The sequence below is a fragment of the Protopterus annectens genome, chromosome 5.part0 (assembly GCF_019279795.1).
Source record: "Protopterus annectens isolate FY-2018-M chromosome 5.part0, PAN1.0, whole genome shotgun sequence".
Taxonomy (NCBI): domain Eukaryota; kingdom Metazoa; phylum Chordata; order Ceratodontiformes; family Protopteridae; genus Protopterus; species Protopterus annectens.
In genome coordinates, this window is record NC_056735.1 from 1705944001 (window position 1) to 1705964136 (window position 20136).

The following is a 20136-nucleotide window of genomic DNA, read 5'->3' on the forward strand; positions in this document are numbered from 1 at the left end:
CACCCATGTTGCAAATAGGGCCCCATCTGCTCCACTGGGGGAGCAATACAGCAATAGGAAGGGCTACCATTCCATCAGTTGCCAGGTAGTGTGTGATGCATGGGGGTGCATCACCAACATCTCTGCCCAGCATCCTGGCAGGTCACATGATTCCCATATCTTGCACATTATCTCCCTCTACCACCTCTTCCTGCATGGTAGGATGCCCAGTGGCCATCTTGTTGATAAGCAGAAAAAATGTTTTTTTAATCATTCAAGTTGTTATTCATTGTAAAATGTATTACTTAACTCTAAACCACTGTTTCTTAGTTTTCTTCCCCCCTCCCTTTTCTCTTTCTCTTTTTTTTCAGGTGATGCTGGATATCCACTGGTTCATGGCACCAGTGAGAAATCCAAGTAGGTCTGCAAAAGACAGTTTCAATACAGCCCTGTCTCAGACATGTATCATCACTGAGCATCTGCTTGGAATGTTTAAGGGTAGATTTGGATACCTGGATGAGTCTGGCAGAGTCCATCAGTACAACCCAACCCAGCTATTGCATGCAGGATGCAAATGTGTGGAAGGACATCTTAATGTGTATATATGTATGTATGTAATGGAACAAACCATTTTGTGAACTAGGACTAAAAATATTATGATGTAAAACTGAAGGTAATGATTTTAACCTAAAATCCACCTACTCCCTACACACATGTGCTATGGAACCTCTAAAATTCAGTTGAAATGCCATTAGAAAAGACATGTGATACCTGTAATGATTTAAATAAAAAATAATCCTACTATTTATTTATTTTTTTTTTTTTTGAATTATTAATGTCCATTTAATATGCTAAATTATCTGATGTTAGATCCCAGAAGAGAGAGAACAGGGAGGTTAGACCTAGGTTTAACATCTGACCTAAGCAACACTGAATAGCAGCCCTGCCTGCACAACAATGGCCAGCTAATCAGCATACCTTATTTATTTGTAGTCATGACCTGCATGACTCTGTTTTCAGCACTGAATGTATACATTGTTTTAACTCAAAATATTTTATTAACAAACTGCCCACAGGATAGAAGGAACTGCTCATGAGGTCAAAATAGGTAATTTACAAAATATTACTCCTGCATAGAGATCAAAGGAGCACAGTTCTATATCAGTTGTAGCAGGAAATGTAAAACTCCATTTCATTTCTAAAGCAGGAATCAGGTGAAGTGGGTGAATAACCAATGACAGCTGTCTAGATCTCAGTGTTCAGTAATTAGCAGCATGGGAAAAATATTTTCCTGCTGAAAACAGATCATTTAAAATAATGTTTTAAGTTACAGCCATAGCTAAATGACTCACTCCACAGTCAATTATTGCATACTTCACATGATTAAGAAATCCAATTGACATTGATTGTAAAATAAATATTTTAAATAAAACTATCAATAAAAACACATTAGCATATGACCACAGTTAAGGAACCAGTGAACAGTTTCAAAACAAGCCTAGAAAACAATGCATAAATGATAATTTATCAGATTGTAATAGATGCGTGATGGTATAATTATAGAACATCATAGAAAAGTGCCAACAATGAACATGCTCTTAAGGTTTGCTGTTAGCTTGGTGCATTGATTAATGCAGACATCAATGGCTGCAGTAGCCCAGCTATAAACTGTACTTTAGCACTATAGGTGCATATTCCCACTACATTTTGCTCAGCTGTTACATATAAGTTGTACAATGCAACTGATTGCCATAAGATGAATTTTTTTCAGAATTAATACTGAGCAAATGCTTTATATTAGCTGTTAGTGTGAACAGCATGATCTGACATTCCTATACTGTAACATTGCTATGACCCTGAGTGCAAATCATACATGCTGTAAACTGCCACTTATTGTTCTGTATAAATTGAAAAAGGGGAAAAAACTAAACCACAACAGAGTCCATGTACTGGGCATTATACACTATCAGACCCCAAAACACTTATTAAAGTACTACAACGGTAAAGAAACAAATCTGAGGGAACATTTATACTTTTACATGTCCCAACTTCAAAGGATGTTGATAGTTCTTCATATGCATATTAGTAAAAGAGGTTAAGATGTGAACAAACACTAGGTTTATAACCTTCACTTCCCTTGTGTTATATAACAAGTATTCTCAATAAACATACTATAAAGTACAAAACATATTGAAAAAATAATTCATTTAAAATATAGAAGACATAGATGATGTTCATTACTTGAAATTTGCCCTCTTCAGTTGGACGCAATGATTCCCATTCTGGTGAGTCCAGGAACTGGTAGGGAAAGATATAATGAAGAAATTGTCCATCCAAGCTTACTCGAACTCTGTCAAAAGAAATACCACTAAGTATTAAAAAATTAAGTATTGTGGTACATAGTAACTGTAAGGCACAACTGAAGAGCTCACTTTCCTTCAGATTTTTACGTACAGCTCTGCCTGCTTTCATAAATATGTTATTTTACTAGAGTGTTTTTTTCCTATAATGCCCCTGTCTATAGCTGGATTAGTACAATAGCCTATGTGAGTCCGATTTAGATTATACTTTAATGGTTACCTCATCTGCTCTACACCAAGTCAGCACTGCATTCAGATTTCCCCTTCAGATAACATTTTTATGTTTATATCTTATTTCTCTTCTAGGCAAAGACACACTGAATGTAAGGTTATTTTCAAGTTCAGAAGGAAAACAGTTCCACTTATAGGAAAGATACCAAATACATTAATATTAGTCACTACGTATGGTTCTGTGGGAAAAAGGCCTGATTGCATCTCCTTTAACTTGATTTGATTAGCAGCCCTGGTGATGGAAGATGCAGCAGGGAGGGGAAGGAGTGTAGAGGTTTGACCTGCACAGGGAGGGGTTAATGACTGAGTCACAGGGTGCATTTCCTTCTAATGAATCTTTGGTGGATACCAGGGGCCTAGATGGAACCATCTGCTTAAGATGAGAAGATAAACTGCTTGTGAGGCTACATCATTCACAGAAGCAGGTGAAGGCCTTGTACTGTACCCTTTGTATGCACCCCAACACTCAGCATTTACAAAGCATGTAAGTGGGTAGTAACACACAGCATCAGGAAAATACCATGTTGACCGCCTGGCTGAGAGCTGTGCCATGATCACCTCTTTCCCAGAAGGGAATGAATGGGCAGAGTCCTTGTAATCATCCAGATAGATGGCAGGAATGAGGGGGCCTAAGAACAGAGACCATCATTACTATTTTAACATTACGTCATATATGTTCACCTTGACACATACTTGTAAGCTACTTTGAATCCATTATACAGTGTAATCAGCCATTTGACCAAAACTGTTTCTAAAAAGGGAAAGGTTATTTTCAAGTTCTGATCAGAATCTGTACCACTTCTGATAAAGACACCAAATAAATTAACATCTGGTCACTACTTAATATGACTCCATGGCAAAGAGACCTTAGTGCAACCCAGACAACTCGGGGTTGATTACTACCCTGGGTGGTAGTGAATCCAGCTGAGAAAAGTGAGGAAAAGATGGGCTATCTGTCACTTGCAAGAGTAAAGTTGATGGGCATGTCACAGGGTAAAGAAAAGAGATGTAGTGCCAACGTCTTCTGCAGCTCTCCTACTGTTCCTCGGCCATTAGCTGCACTGCCATATGGTATATGTGGGGTTATCCATAACAATGCAGTCGCTGACTGGTAACGTAGGCTGAGGGATTCTAATCACTGATGTGCAGACTGCAAGACGATGTTTTTCTGGGGTAGAGCAGTTGCTACATCTGATGAGAGTACATTTAGCTTATAAATATTGTTTTTGTAGCTAGTCACATTCATTATTCAATGGCTTATCATTTATTTGCATAAAATAATATAGTACTAGATTGTCTTTTAGTGATGACAATATTTTGCCAGTCTTTCCACATATAACCTTGCAGCTAAACCACTAAACTATATAATCACAGAACTCTGTCACTGAATATTGGTGGACACCTATGCAACTTTGGATGCGCACAAAAGTCTATGCACACTGCATATGTGTTTTTTTCCTAGTTGTTACACTGTTTGGCTTTTCGGTTGCTACTCTAACCAGACCTCAGCCAGCACAAAGTAAACACCACCAAAGGAAGTTTCTCAAAACAGTGATACTTGTAAAACCAAATATATATATATATATATATATATATATATATATATATATATATATATATATATATATATATATAAACAATACATAAAACTTTCACAAGTCAGCTCCACATCTTGGGAGGTAAATTCTTCTTCCCAAAAAAGACTGCAGATGAGTCACCTCAGACTACAGTGCTACTTATTTGTAAAAAGAAAACACCTGCTGCATTAGTTGTGATTTATTATTTGTAAACGCATACTGTAAAATATAAAAATACTTATATGTAGTTCAGAGATATTTTATTTGAATCTACGTAATGCTTGGTTTCAGCAGTGTACCTTGTGTTGAAGTTATGCCAGCTGGTGTGCATGTAGGTTTTAGAGCTCGTGCTTTGTAAATTGACACTTCTCATGTTATCTTCTAACCTCCTGCTAGCGCATGTCTTTTAATTTGGCACTGAATGTGATTCTTAGTAGTTCTGTGATTTCTTTGTATGACTGAAATATAAAGCATACACATAATCTACACGTAACTGAGCAAATCTTATTATAGAGCAGCATTTATCTTCCTTACTACTTTTCATATTAAACATATGTAGCATTAAATCAGCTATACCTTTATAAACAAACATGTTGTGCAAAACAAACATAACTGGTAAATAATGTTTTAAAAATGCGGGGTGTCTATATCTTCTGTAAGGTTCTATCATAATGTCAGTTATTCAATGCTGTGGTGCATATAATTTACTGTGTTGTGACTTGGGACTCTGGCTCAAACAGGCATCGCATATTTAAGGACAATGATGGTAATAAATAAAAATAAAAAGGCTGGACACATTAAAGAGTTGTACTGGGAAAAGTAGGTCTGCAAATGGAAAATATGTATGAAGAAAGAGGGAATATGGAGGAAGAAAGTAGGATAATGACATGGACAGGAGGATTTAGAAAAGAATAGAGGAATGTAGGGAAAATGGGGAAGGGAGAATGATAGAAAGTCAGAATGTAGGAATGAGAGAAACAATGGACAGAGGAGAAGGGGGGTGGAGGTAACTGGGGTGTTTAGAATTAAGAAATGACAAGCAAAAATAAAAAGTACAAACAAAACAAAGATGAAATAAACTCATGCCGCAAAAATACAAATATGACAAAATATAATGAAGTACAACTACCAAACATTACACTAAAGAGGAAATTCTACAGAAAAGTTTGTGAAGGGAGGTGATTATGTGGAAAAGTTGGCCAATAGGAGACTAGGATATCCATTGCATCCTTGTATTTCAGGCTGGTGTCACTATGCTGGAGGAAAGGCGAAGTGTCAGTTTATGAGTGGATGATAACAAGGAATCAAAAAATGGCAGCATGGTCTGCCAAGCATCTGCAGTAAGGAAAGTTATAAATGATTCTGAGAAGGAGGCTGAAAGCTTCTCAAAGTGTTGGGCATGTGTTTACAGAGAAGTATTGGCATAACAAGTTCATGGTGTGTTGGGACTGGATCACCTGGAAGTTGGACATGGATGATCAAAGTTTACTTGGATTTCAGTAAGGCCTTTGATAAGGTACCACATTAGAGGTTCTTTGGAAAAGGAACTGAGAATGAAGTCTTGATCTAGGCTAATTCAGCCTGTACGTGTATAGGACATTACTCAGGGACTTATAAACTGGGCTTAACTGTTTGTAAATGACACTAAGAAGGCATAGTGGCATTGGATGGGGGAAGGCAGGCCTAAGACAATGCCTACCGATGTTGTTGAACTGGGTTCAAAATTAAAGGCTGAGCTTTAGTAGTAAAAAGTATGGATTAATGCACTTTTGGAGAGGTGAACCAGGAATAGATTGCCCTATGAGAGAATCGGTGGCAATGGATAGGAGGGTGGTGGAAAAATACCTGGAGTTCCTACATTTCTGAGGCTAAATAACAAAAGTTACATATATGGGTGGTTCCAATATTGAACACGTGGAGTAAACACATAAGATACCAAAGTCATTTTGCTCTTGTACATAGTAAATAGTACCAGTCAGGCCACATCTAGAAAACAGCATTTATTTCTGGAGGTTCTACAGCTAGAAAGAAAGTGAGGTGGTGAAAAGAGTTAAAAAGAAGCCATAAAGAATAGTCAAGGGAATGAAAGATTTGTCATAAGAGATGACATTCCGTGAGCTAAACTTGTATTCACTGAAGCAAGTGTGGGAGAGAAAACTGTTCTTTAGCTGAATATGCTAGTAAAGGTGTAAGTCAGAAGAAAAGATGACAAGAACCGTGGGGACACCAGTGGCTGACTGAGCAAACTAGACTTAATATAAAATACAAGATGTCTGAGTTATGAAACGTGCTGCCAGGAGTGGTGGTAGAAACCAGAAAGTTTAAAAGGAGCCTGGGTTAGGTAACAAAATCACTGTGGGAAACTGAGCCTGGTCTGTGAATCAGATGAGGGGGGGGGGGGTCCAATCCAAGCTGTGCTAAGATATACTTAGTAACAACCAGCAACAATCTGCCTGATTAAAGTAAAGTGATCAAAATTAAGTAATGAAGACAAAAGTATGAGACAAATATCTGTTGCCATGACTACAATAAACTCACATTCAGAAGAATTTGTACCAAAAACCTAAGTAACACTGCTAACTTCTTCAAAGTAGTGATCCACTTAAAAAAAATGAGACAAGTAACATTAAAAAACTATGTGAACAAGGGCAAAAAACAGCCAAAAGATATGGTATTCTAAGTCCTTTAGAGTTAAGTGCTGCTTGTCTTGGTTAATAAATGGCTAAATGATTTTTAAAATACATTTCTTAAGCAGAATATCTTTTCATATAGCTCAGATCTCCCATATACTGTACAGCTCCATGGATAAAAACATACACATTAATGCTTACAAATAAATGAATAGATAAATGGCAATAGAATGCCATATAAATAAATGGGATAGATATAGGTTTACTGACAGGCTGCAGCTTGGAAGTGGTTGATGTGATGATAAGAAGGAGACTGGATATCCTGTGTTCCCAGGAGACAAGGTGGAAGGGCAGTACAGCAAAGTCACTCAGCTTGTGATAAATGTGCAGGACAAACTAAAAATGGTGCAGGAGCTGGGGTAAGGAAGAGTCTTCTGAAGACAGTGAGGGGTGCAATCAGAATCGGTGACAGACTCACGATAATCAGACTCCAATCTAAAAATGGGGAAGTCTTCATAATCTTGGCCTATGCCACAGAGCAGGGATATGATAGTGAAAAAGAGAGGGCATTCAGGCAACAGCTGCAAGACCATTTTTTAAAGTTAAGAAACATCTTTATTAAATTAAACGTATGTCATAGGCAATCATATTTATATAAATGAAAACAAACCATGAAATATTTTTATATTTTCAGTTGCATACCTTGTACATCCCATGGGATTTTTTCAGTCATTTTCAATCAAACATTACAAAGCTCATTTAGTTCTTGCCTTCCCTTAAACCTCAATTCTCCCCGAAAATATTATTCTGCATGTATTGTTCCCCCAATTCCCATTTTTTTTCTATGTAGTTTGCTCCTACCCTTTTCTAAAGATCCCACTTCTGGTTGTTTTATCTCTGTTACTGTATTCACTACTTCTAGTACAGTTAATTTAGACTTTGATTTCCATTTTCTAGTAATTGCTTGTTTGGCAGTCACCATAATTAGACTCAGCAAGGCCTTACTATGTCTGGGCAATTCTGATTCTGTATCACAGCTCAAAAATACTTAGTTACACTAATTTGCACTCCTAGTATTTCTGATAGAATAGCTTTGCAGTGAATTTTTAAAGTCTACCAGCTCATTATACTCCCAAAAATATGTTCCAAATTACTTCATTCTTCCCCACCAAACTTCCAATATTTGCAGTCTACCAGAGGAAAAATTCTGTGGAGTTTACTTTTGGTATAAAAATACCTATGAGAACACTTCCAAAAAAAATCCTAAATCTTATAGACTTTGTTGCATATTTGGGAGCCATACATACATATATCCCCCATTGGCTCTTTGTGAATTGCTTATGCAGTCTCTCTTCCCAATCCTTTCTAATGTCCTCTGATTGATTCCTATAGTTATCATGCAATTTTTTATATGCCTTGCTAATTATCCCATTTTTAACAGCAGTTTCTATTCTAGATTCTACTAAAAACTCTACCAGTCTTTCACATGGGATCCCCCTGTATTTTTCTCTTTGCCTATACTCTGATATCAATCCCTTAATAGGGAAGGCGATTTCTAACCTTGCAATCCAAACAAGTTCTTGGTCTCTTACCATTCTGTTACCTTTTCCTGTCCAATTATTTGCTCCCAATACATTGGTTCCTTAATCAGTTTTCTCCAGAAAATTCCAGCTCCCTCTTGCTATTCTGTATGCTCTGTAGTCATTCCTATATGCAGAATGTCCTTCCTCCATCCCCATATTGGATCAGTTCTTAGAATACTTTCTCTTACTTTATGAATATAATAATATGTATGGTTATTGTTATTCTCCTTAAGGATCTGCATCCAAAATAATTCTAGTCTCTCCTTGTTTCTTTAACTTCTCCCCTGTTTCATCACCATCCCTCTCCACTTTGAATTATAGCTTTCTGTCTGCACTGTGTATAGCGCTGCAAGACCTTCTTGCTAAAGTTGTACAAGAAGAGTTAGATTTGTTAATATAGGACTTGAATGCCCATACCAGAATAGACAGAACAGGATCAAAGGCTGGGTCCACATAGGTGGGACTGCAAGAATAAAGGCTTCTGTCTGACAACTGGCTTAATGGTGGCCAGCACAAGGTTCCCTCGATGAAGCAGACACAATATCACATGCAAAATTATCAGCATGAAACTCGGGTAGATTTCTTCCTACTAAGGAAAGGGCACTGGAGTAAAAATCACAGACTGCAAAGTCATTCATACTGAAATGGTCAATTCCCAGCCTAAACCATCAATGACCAACTTCAGCTGAAAGTAGCCATCAGAGAAAACTTTAAAGTCAATAGTGACTAGATTAAACACCTGGAAATCAACTGGAATGAAAACACAGGAGTTTGAGGAAATATGTAGGGCTCTAGCACTTCAGGAAGAAGAAGATAAAAAAAGATGGAGCTGAAATAGAATGGGATCATCTTAAAACAAAATGGGTCGGAGCCAGATATGAAAATAAGGTACATGAGGAAAGCTGGTTTTGTAATGCAGAAGCCCAGGAAGTTATCAGAAAAAGAAGGACTGCAGGTAGAAGTGGGAGATAGGAAAGATAGCACAGGCTAAAAAGAAATACTGCTTTGATAATAAGGAGGCCAAGAGAGCAGTTGTAATTAAAGAGTAAGGCACCCAAGATACTTACCAGCTTCTAGAAAGGGACTCAGCAGATGGCACAAAGTTCAATCAGGTTGCAAACCAGTGGCAGAAAGATAACGTAGATCGTTGTCAGATATTATTCATAAGGGATGCCAGCAGCAATCTGCTCACCAGTCCAGAGGAATTCAAAGGCAGATGGAAGGAGGACTTCAAAGCATCTTCTGAATTAATATAAATCCCCCACAGAAGATGTACTATCACATGGACAGCCTGCAATGATTGAGGAAGAAAACCTGCCCTTGGAAAAGTATGGAGAGCACTAAAGAGGATGAAGACAGGAAAATAAGAAGTGTCAGATGAAGTCACAGTAGATATGAACAAGATATTGGGTGGATTAGGGGAGAAATGAGTCCTGAGGTGTATTCATTCACAGTATTAATTGGAAGGTGCATTGCCAATGACAAGAGATTAAGTATGCTATTGCTAGTGTACAAGACCAAAGGGGATATTCACAACTGTGAGCAATACACAGGTATCACACTCCTGTCACACAGCATAAAAGTGCTGGAGAGGGTGATTGACAGATACACAGAGCAGTAGAACATAAGATAGAAGATGAGCAGTTTAGATTCAGATCAGGATGTTATATGAATACCCCAATGTTTGCAGTGAGGCAGATAGTGAAGAAGAAGCTGGAGATGAGGAAACAGTCAAAACTAGGCATTGCTAGACCTGGAGGAAGCATATGATAAGATTCCAAGAAAGCTGATTTAGGTAGTCCTGTGATGGTTGTAAGTCCTGAAAACACATGTACAAAAACCCAATGAAACAAGTGTAAAATATGTTTGAACTCAAAGAGGAGTTTCCAGTCGGAGTGGATGTGCAATAGAATCAAGCTCTAAGCTCACAACAGATTGGAAGAGACAGGTCAGTAATTAGATGTGGTATGTAGATGATGTGGCACTATAAGCAGATTCTGAACAAGAACCTATGCAAATGATAAGAACCTAGAATGCAAAATGGAATACACATGGGATGAAACTGTGTTCAGCCAAGATGGTGGCCATGATAGCAGGGGGGGGGGGGGGGCAGAATCTGAAGAAGCTAAAAATTGGCACAGAATGGGAAAATACTGGAACAGGCTAACAGCTTCAAGTATCGAAGAGGTATGACTGAGGAAAAGGAAAGTCTCAATGAGAATGTCAAAGTTAGAATAAGAAGTGCTATAGCCAGCTAGCAGAATGTTCAGGGGTAGTATTTAAAGTTAAAAAAAACAGTACTGTGACCTGAGCAGTAAAGGCAGAGCAGTTGAGGAAGCTTGGGATGGTAGAGGTTCAGTGCCAGAGATGGGTAGTAGGATGTGCACTGTAAGATGAAGACATAAGGAAATCAGAACAGAAGCCAAAGTAACCACAATTGCAGAAAATGTTAAGGAGAACATCTTATGGTAGTCTGGTCTCATGTGCAGGAAAGCAGAAGATGATTTGCTAAAGAAGATTTTGGAAAAACAAGAAGAAGGCAAGACAAAACAAGGACATCCAACCAAAAGATGGATGGATTGCATGACCTGTGACAGTCAGACATAACTGTTGAAAAAGGCAGAAGAGCTACTTTGAATCAAGAGAGGTGTTGACAGTTTATGCACTATCCCATCCCCATGCAGAAAATGGGACAAAATAAGATTGATGGTGATGATAATATAAATGCCATTTAATTTCATTTAATTACCCAAGAATAAGAAATTAATCACCTGGAGACGGAATTTTATAATTAAGAGGCAAGAATGGGGAAAGAAAAAAGTAAGAGATCCGGGGATCACTGACAATAAATTCAGCAATTTATTTCCAGAGAATCAATTAATTTGAATACTACAACTTGTATAAGTCCATCTAAAAATTGTAATAAATCTGAAATTTCACAGAGTCCATCAGACTCTAAAATCAAGAATGTAATACTTAGTTGCCTCCATCACTTTTTATCTGTAGTTGTTAAAATTCTTAAATTATTTAAACAATTATGTATTGACGGACTCCACCTGCAAGAAACATTTCTTAAATATTGATAGTCATAGAATTTTAGCATATATATCTTTTTAACACATTTCTGTGGATAAAATGTGGGTGCATGCTTCGTCTAAATACTTCCTAGTGAAACTAAGAAAGCTCATAGTATTCACTAAGAAGTACTCAAATTAAATGATAGAGTTCTTGGACATTACTATCTATAAATCTCACACAGGTCTGATTATGATTTTATATAAGAAACCTTGCAAGAAAGTGAATATTTTACAAAGATGAAGCATGCACCCATGTTCTGTCCAAAGATATGTGTTATCTGGGTTATGTTATGATGATAATGACACGTTGAGATATTTTGCCCAGCAGAAAAATGATTTTCTATTAAGGGGCTATACAGAAAAAGAGATTGATTTAGCACAGAAAGAAGTGTTGAGATGTAGGTCTGAATCTGTCAGACCTTACTTTTCTGATAGAACTAATGATGTTGTATCAATACCCAATGCAGACATGAATAAGGTTAGGTTTCCCTTACCTATTCTAATGATGTTGGTATTGTCTGCGATATACTGAAGAAGAACTGGCATATTCTCACTGCTGATGAGAAATACAAAACCTTTTTGGGTAATGCTCCTAATTTTTGTTTTAAGAACAGTCAGTCCTTGAAAGAGTTATTGTGGTATAAACCAGCAAGGAGTAAGAATGAATTGCTATCAAGGCAGAAAGGGACGTATACATGTAAATCTTGTAACATGTATAAGTATGTCAATAGTAGTAATAGTTGCAAGAATATTGTGACTAGACATATTTACTAATTTAACTTTTATGCAGACTGTAAAAGTTTAAATTTAGCGCATCTTGCTGTCTGTAAAGTTTGTGAATGTTATGCTGGTAAAATGAAAAGAGCCCTAAAAGACAGGATACGTGAGTATAATAATAATATCTCTAAGAACGATGTTAGAAATGCCCTTGCTAGGCATGTTGTAGTTATTGATTCTACCCATAGATTTATGTTTATAGTACTAGAGTTGATTAAACCTAGTATTAGAAGAGGTGATATTAAAACTAAGACTGAATGTGTAGAGACAAAATAGATTTTAGAACCGCATGCTGACCATGGGAAAGGTTTAAATGCTTCTGTACCTTTAAGACCTGTGCTGAGATCTAGGGCCTTACCCCTCCCAGATTTAAAAGTGAGTACTTAAGGAACCTTTGCTGTAGCTTTAATAGTTTTTTTTTATTAAATGTGAGTTCTAGTGAAATTTCTGCTTTGTCGGCTGGATATACTTGTTTTGTGCTATTTGAATTTGTGATCTGTCCAGCCTTATCCACATATCTTGTTTTTTTCTAATTTGTTCTTTAAATACTTAGCAATTTCACACTTATATGTGACACACATGCCTGCAAACAGACAGACAGACTTATCCAGCTGTTCATGTCCTATGCTTGCTGTAGAGCCACAAGGCCTACATGTCAGGACAGCTGTATAGACACTTATTTCTGGCTGTTTAGCTTCTGTATCTGTTCCTGCTGTATCAAATAAGACAAAAATCAGAAAGACAAAAATAATGAAATTATATCTGTGAGGTGTCAGTAAGTGTACTCCATTTTATATTTCTTTGAAGATTTGTATAAGTAATATTCCAAATTCATCAAAGTCAGATTAAGCTGTGTGAAAGAAGTATTTCTACCTCCAGCCATATTTTCATTGACTCCATTACAGAAGAGTGATCCAGTTGTGCTTGTCATCACCACAATATTAAATGTCAAAAATTTTGCAACTCTTAAAAAGGAATTTTGATGGGGGCTTCATCACCAGATAAAGGGGATGTGACCCCAGTCTGAGAGGATAATACTCTGAGGTACCAAAATCTAAGTCAGTCATCATTTGTAATTGCACTTGAACGTCAATCACATTTTTTCATTTCTGCTTAGCACCCATTTTCACAAGCACTCGGCTGCATATGGTTGTTTTCTTTTGTTCAAGCATTCAGAGGTCAAGCATACAGTCATAAGCATCAGGGGTCAAGCATACAGTCCTAAACATGTAGGATAACACTACTATCTACCCAAAAATATGCTGCCGTACTTTAAAATAGCTAAAAACACGTTGATGATATTGGCGATAGCTATAAACATGTACCTTCAGAAGAAGAAACCAATATCTTTACGCTTTAAATTGTTCTAATCCTTTTCTTTGATGGAATTTTAGGTGAGTAGTTCCTCATACTTTATGACTCTAATCACAGTTCGGCAAAATGCCAGAACAGGGAATTTGCCCTTTTCCCTTAGATGCAATCCTGAACTAATGTAGCCTTGGTCTAATTTACAAAAAGGTTGTGAGACTTATTTTGTAAAAACATACCTAATCATAAGTAATGAAGTGAAAGTTCTAAACAGAGTCATCTTAACTTTCACAATATTTAATTCTAGGAACACAGTATAAGCTAGTATCTAAAGCACCACAATCATTCCCTAGCATTGTATCTGGTCTGTTTTAAACACTAGTGTGATCACTAGCACACCACTTGACGGAATACATTTTTATACATTTCAATTTACCACTAGACAAATTCATTGTGGAAGTCTGCAATACACATAATAACAAAGCTTTAGCAATGCCACTAGAAAGGCAAAGGCAGAGAAGTAAAACCATTACACTTTCCAGTACTGGCAAACCCATCTGTTCGGGTTAGTTCCAAAATAAAGGATAAACTAAGTAAGACTGCAATCCTAACACAGAACATTTCAGGAAGGGATGGTGATGACTCTGTACTGATAAATCATGAAATGTGTGAACAGCACATGGTAAACACAAGCTCTAGTGTACCACTAGTGTTTATAATGTTGTCACGGCAGATATAATAAATAACCAGAAGTCATAAGGAAATACCTTTTTGTATGAGCATAAAACAATAAAGCTGAAAAGCATGCAGCACTGGTATTGTCAATATGGCAGAAGAGCAAAAGTGAACATTTCAATAATTTCTGTTGCTAGGAGGGGAGGACAGCAGTATTCATTTGCTTGCTTTTCCTTCATGGTAAAATGAGGCAGAATTTTAAAAATAAAGAGACAAGGTCTGGATATAAGCTTTGTATGTCAATGAATATCTAGACACTTTTTCCACAAAACTAATACATATTTCACCAAGTTTCGGTGCATTAGATATAACTTGCAGCACCAAACTATTTACATATGGCTTGCTTTCATTATCTGCAAGCTTGGAATCTGAGTTAAAACAAAATTAGCAAGTAACATCTGGCACAGAATACTTCTTGGATGCTACTCCATGGTAAGTCCATGTAGTTAAGCATTATAATAATGACTGGTTGAGGTGAACTGAATTGAGATGAGATAGAAATCACTGTGCTCTGTGCTCAAAAGTATCCATCATTCACCCCCAGATGTACCTGTGAATTGCTGACATACCTCTCAACTCTACAGCTTTTCATTGAATGTCCAGATTTTGGCCTCATATTTTGGTCTATGCCTCATAAAATTTGTGGTTGTCTGGAAAATCATTGAAAATTGAAGTCACTAAATAACACTAAATAATGACAGACATTTGAGTTTCAGACTTTATATCCTTCAGAAAATACATAATTATGCAAATTATGTTATTCTGGCAATCTTCTAAGTTTATAGGAACAATATTTAGATTCTGTCCCTATTTCTGGGCCTATGTCCCCCCATTTTTCTGGCTTTGTCCAGATTTCTTGCACTGAGAGGTTGAGAGGTATGATTGCTGTTGTGACTCTGGTTCCTGACTAAATACCTGTACTGCTAGGGATATTGCATTACAAGACACATCAAGTGATTTTATGATGGATGAATCTTGCAACAGCTGCTGTAGGTTACAAAACAAATTATACAGAGGCTGTATACAGCTAAGCCTTTCTACAAAGACTAACAAGAATCATGACAGCCCTTCACAACTTTGAAAATGCTTGCAATTATCCTGAGATTCGTATTACAAACTAAGTCTCCACTGTTTCATGGATATTGCTGTTTGGCTGTGCTTTAGATTGTTTATTTGTCCATGTGTATTCATTGGACTTTTATTTGTAATATGGAGAGGATCTTTAAGAAATCATATCTGTAAATATAAGCAACTAAGAAGTAATAAATGAACAAATGTACTTGATTAAGCAATAAAGTAAAAATAAAGCTTGGCATTATTTGATGAATGGGCATACGATTCATAAGCATGTAAAATAAGTTAGCATAAGCCAGCTGATATAGTGCAACATTGTCATAAGCCACCCAGTATGCCACTAGACAATGGCAATGAATGGTAAGTGGACAGATAAAGGAATTTATATAATTTCACCAAGAACATATTGACAGAGTGCAGTCTCAGTTGAAAAACATGTCACTGAAACTTCATAGAACCAATGTATCGGGGAAGTCATCAGACTGATAACAAAACAGAGTCACAGGATACACTGTTAATGAAATTGAGCTAGTACTGAAACAAATGTCAGCTGGGTGAGTTATATGGTACAAACAAGCAAATTAGTAAAAATGTAATTAAAAGCTTAGTATGCAGATGGGAATCAGGGTTCTCAAGCACTTTAATTGACTGGAAGAAGTACAAGGATGGGACAGCATACAGTCATAGGAAGTGGAGTTAGTAAAGACAGACAATCTCTGATTCATCACAATAGTCTGACCAGATGATGAAATGATGCACATAGAATCATAAGATCATAGGAAGTTACTAGGCTATTGGCCCTGTGGCCCTTACAAGCCTAGCCAAGAATTTAGCCCATGTTCCAACAAGTCAGTGCCCGATGCCACTGTCCAGCAGGGACACAAGTAGTATCCCAGGAGTGTATTTTCTGTTCCCCATCCAGTTATCCAGGTTGCGCTTAAAATGGGTTAATGAGGTACTCTGCTTGACATGGATAGGGAATCTTTTCCACAAAAGGGGGAGTCTCTGGGACACAAATCTGTCCCATCAACAAGTCCTATTGATGTCAAAGACCAGGTTGAGGCCATGCATGTGGGTTACTTGAGTGGAGCTTGACTTGCGGATATGCACTAGTCCCATGAAGGCAGGGTATGAGATTGCTTTGTATGCCAGACAGAGGTCACCTCTGAGGAGTCTGTATGAGACTGAGTAGAGAGACAGGGCCTTTACCCTATCTGTGTAGGGTAGATGTTTGAGGCCCTGGATTCTCCTGGTAAGGAACCTCTGTGGTCTCTCCAGCTGCTGCATGTGCTTTGTGAGGTACATGGCAAAAGGGGCATTGTACTCAATAATGGATCTTATAAGGGAGGAATACAGGCATGTTATGACAACCTTGTCCCTGGATGAGATACCCTTCCTAATGAAGTGGGCCATGTAGGAAGCTTTCCGTACAACAGAGACAATATGGTGGATAAAAGTCAGTTTCCTATCAACCTGGGTGCCCAAGCCCCTCCCAACTGATTGAGTGCTTATGGCCTTGGACCTTGTTATTAATGTGATAATCTGTGGAGATGCCACTCTCCCCAAAGGGAATGATGATGCATTTTTTGGCATTTAGTCTGAGGCCATGTTTCTGGCACCAGTCATTTGTTTGGGTGAGGCCCTCTTGGAGGATGTCCAAATCACTAGGGAAATTGAAGACAGCACCCAGCTTGCAGTTATCTGCAGACTTGGTCAGCCACAGCCCACTGGTTTTGGCCTGCATGTCAGAAAAGTATATCCCAAACAACAGAGGCCCCAAGACCAATCCCTGGGGTACACTGCTCATTATGGGTCTACTGCTTGAGATGGGTTCCCCTATTTTGACTAGGTGGGTTCTATCAGTGACACATTTTGCTACCCATCTGGTAACATATGGACTGATGCTAGTTGAGAGAGTTTATCTATCATACCCGAGAGGGGAACAGAATTGAAGGTTTTAGCCAGGTCAAGGTAGGCAGTATGCACCGTCTTCCCCTCGTCCATGGCTTGGGTGACAGTCTCAAAGAAGTCAACCAAATTTAAGAGGCATGACCTCCCCTTGATTAAACCAAACTGTGTGGGCTTGAGTGTTTTGAGGTTGCTACTGTCCTTGTTAATGAGGTCCATGATAAGTCGCTCCATAGCCTTGCAGATTAGGCTAGTTAGGTTGATGAGTCTATAATTTCCTGGATTAGTGGACGCTCCACCTTTGTGCAAAGGGATGACAGTGGCTGTCCTCCACTCAGCTGGGACAAAGCTGGTACTCAGGCTTTGGTTGAATGGGGTGGCTAATGGTGCTTCAAGTTCCTGCATGAGTTCATGTAGGATGCAGCCTGGGATGTTATTGGGTCCAATGGAGGCTGTATCTTTTGCCTTTGAGAGGGAAGTGATGACTTGCTCCCTAGAGATAAGGGGGGGGGCAGATGCTGGGGATGCCCTGATTTACTGATGGGGGGGGGGGACAGCGGTGTGATGTTTTCACTGAAACTGTCTGCCAGCAGGTTGGCTATATCTACGGCATTTATGTTTGTGGTGTCCTTGACCAGCAGTTCCGAGCAGATCTGGGTGGTTCCTTTGAGATTGCAGACATATGTGAAGAAAGCCTTATGATTGTCTTTAGTAGATGTGGTCAGTTTGGACACAAAGTTTGCTATGGAGGATTTCACTAGTGCTCTTATTTGCTTGTTCAGGCTAAGGAGAGATTGCTTCCAATTAGGCAACTGCTTTTTCTTGGCCCTGGGTAGCAATTTTTCCTTTTATTTTAGGGTTTATTTATTGCAGATGTTCACCAGACAGGTTTACTCTTCCTTAAGGAGGAGGATTTTGTCCTATCGGGTATTCCTAATTCCATGCAGCTATATAAATGCTTGTGTAGTACTTTGGTGTAGGTTTGGACATATGTGCCAGTTCCTATAGTGGGGGAGGGGGGCTTTGAATCTGTTTATACCTTCACTCAGGAGGTTGTAATCAACTTTAGAGAAGTTTTTTTGTTTGACCCTTGCTGGGGGGGAGGGGGTGATTTTGAAAGTGACCGCTTTGTGGTCGGATCGTATCTGAGATGATGACACTGTAGGGATGCTGCAGTAGTTACTCATGTTGGTTAATACCAAGACCAATATATTTTCACCTCTTGTGGAGGTGTCAAGCAGCTGGTTCACGGCATTTGCATTGACAAAATCAAGGAATTTATGGGCATTTATATTTTGGCTCTGGTTGAATAGTTAAAGTCACCCAGGTTCAGGGTAAAGGGCTGAATCTTGATATATTTGAGGAGGTCCAGATAGGTTTACTGGGCATCTTGAAGCAAAGCTGGAGGCCTGTAGCTACACATGATTTGAATGGGGTCTTGTCAGTTGTTAACTGCACCTGGACTGCCTCCTGTGCGTCATACTGTTTGACCAGCCTGGAGGTGTGTATAACTTTTATATATATTGCAACTCCATCTCCTTTTGCTTTGCTGCCCATGGTTTGGGGGTCTGAATGTATGACAGAATGAGTAACAAGGCATGGCTGGGGTGCTCTCTGCAGCTTTGAATCAGGTTTCTGTGAGTGCACAAATGTCACCATCTTCCAGGGTTAAGAATGCTTGCAATGAATGCAGTTTCATGTTCAGACTCCTAGTGTTTAGCATCGTGACATTGCCTAAAAAAGGCACTATCAGGGAGAAGAGCCTTTGCCAGGAGCCTAAAGGCCAAGGGAAACAGATGTAGGTCATCTCTGGCAAAGCATTGTGGTTTGTCAATCATGTCATCCCAGGCTGTCAGGTACTGGATTCCCCTGGAATGCCACCAGAAGCTAACCCAATTGTTAAAATCAATAATTTTCTGTTTTAATTGAGGCATCATTCTGGGTGATGGCAGAATGCTGCTTAAGGCTAGGAACATACCTGCCTGGAACACATATTCAGTAAGCTCAATCATGTTTCTCTTCATATAGTCCAGGGAGGTATGTCTCGCGTCATTCATGCCAACATGAACTATGACAGAGCCATAACAGTACCTGTTGAGACACATGGGTGCTATTGCAGATTCTGGCACATGACAAACTACTGTGACTTTCTCCTTATCCAGCCTGGTGAGGGGTACATCTGTGTGTCTCACAATGGAGTCTCCTACGACTGATATGTTGAGTTTATGTTTAAGCCTTAGTGGCTGTGAGACATAGGTGTGTGGACTATGCATGGTGTGTAGTGTAATGGGCAGTAGAGTTTGCGTATGTTTTTGCCTCGGAGGTCTTTTTTGTTTGGGTATGTTTTTGTTGAGGACCTTGACATATCTGGGTGTGTTGTATAGGTGTGGGTGGTGTTTGAGGTGTGATATTTGTGTTGGCAACCTTCTCAGTGCCAGATATACTGGCTTGTGAGGGAGAGAGCAATGACTCTAGGTTCTTAACGTAGTTGCATCTCTCACAAATTGTGTTCCTAGGCGGTAGTAGTAGAGGGTTGTCCGTGTACATGAGGCAGTTGCTACACTGTCATCAATAATATCAACATCAGTAATAATGTACAAGCAGACATGTAACCCATAGCTGCAGGACAAACAAATAGAAATACAAGGCAGATACCTACAATGCAGGTATGACAAAACCGTACAAGATAAGCTGCATGGGTGCAAAGATACAAATTCAGGGAAGTAGGAGGGAAACTGTAAACCTCAGACTTTCCAAAAGTCAAGAATATGCAATGAAAATGTATGTAAACAGGAAGGTCAGTTATGTACCAAACAGGTTTTGTAACTGATGATATTAGCACACCATGTTACATGCAGTGGTGTCATGAATAAAATGACAGTGAAAGTGTCACAAAA

At 38.5% G+C, this 20136-nt stretch overlaps 1 protein-coding gene across 3 annotated transcripts in view; it reads right to left on the reverse strand.

The window, feature by feature from the left end:
• POPDC2 (popeye domain containing 2) overlaps positions 1 to 20136 on the reverse strand; it is a 153604-nt gene that overhangs the window by 82308 nt on the left and 51160 nt on the right. For all 3 annotated transcript variants that reach the window (XM_044071496.1, XM_044071494.1, XM_044071495.1), the window contains exon 2: positions 2221 to 2329. In XM_044071496.1, coding sequence (XP_043927431.1) covers positions 2221 to 2329 — 109 coding nt within the window. The remainder of the gene's footprint in view (positions 1 to 2220; positions 2330 to 20136) is intronic.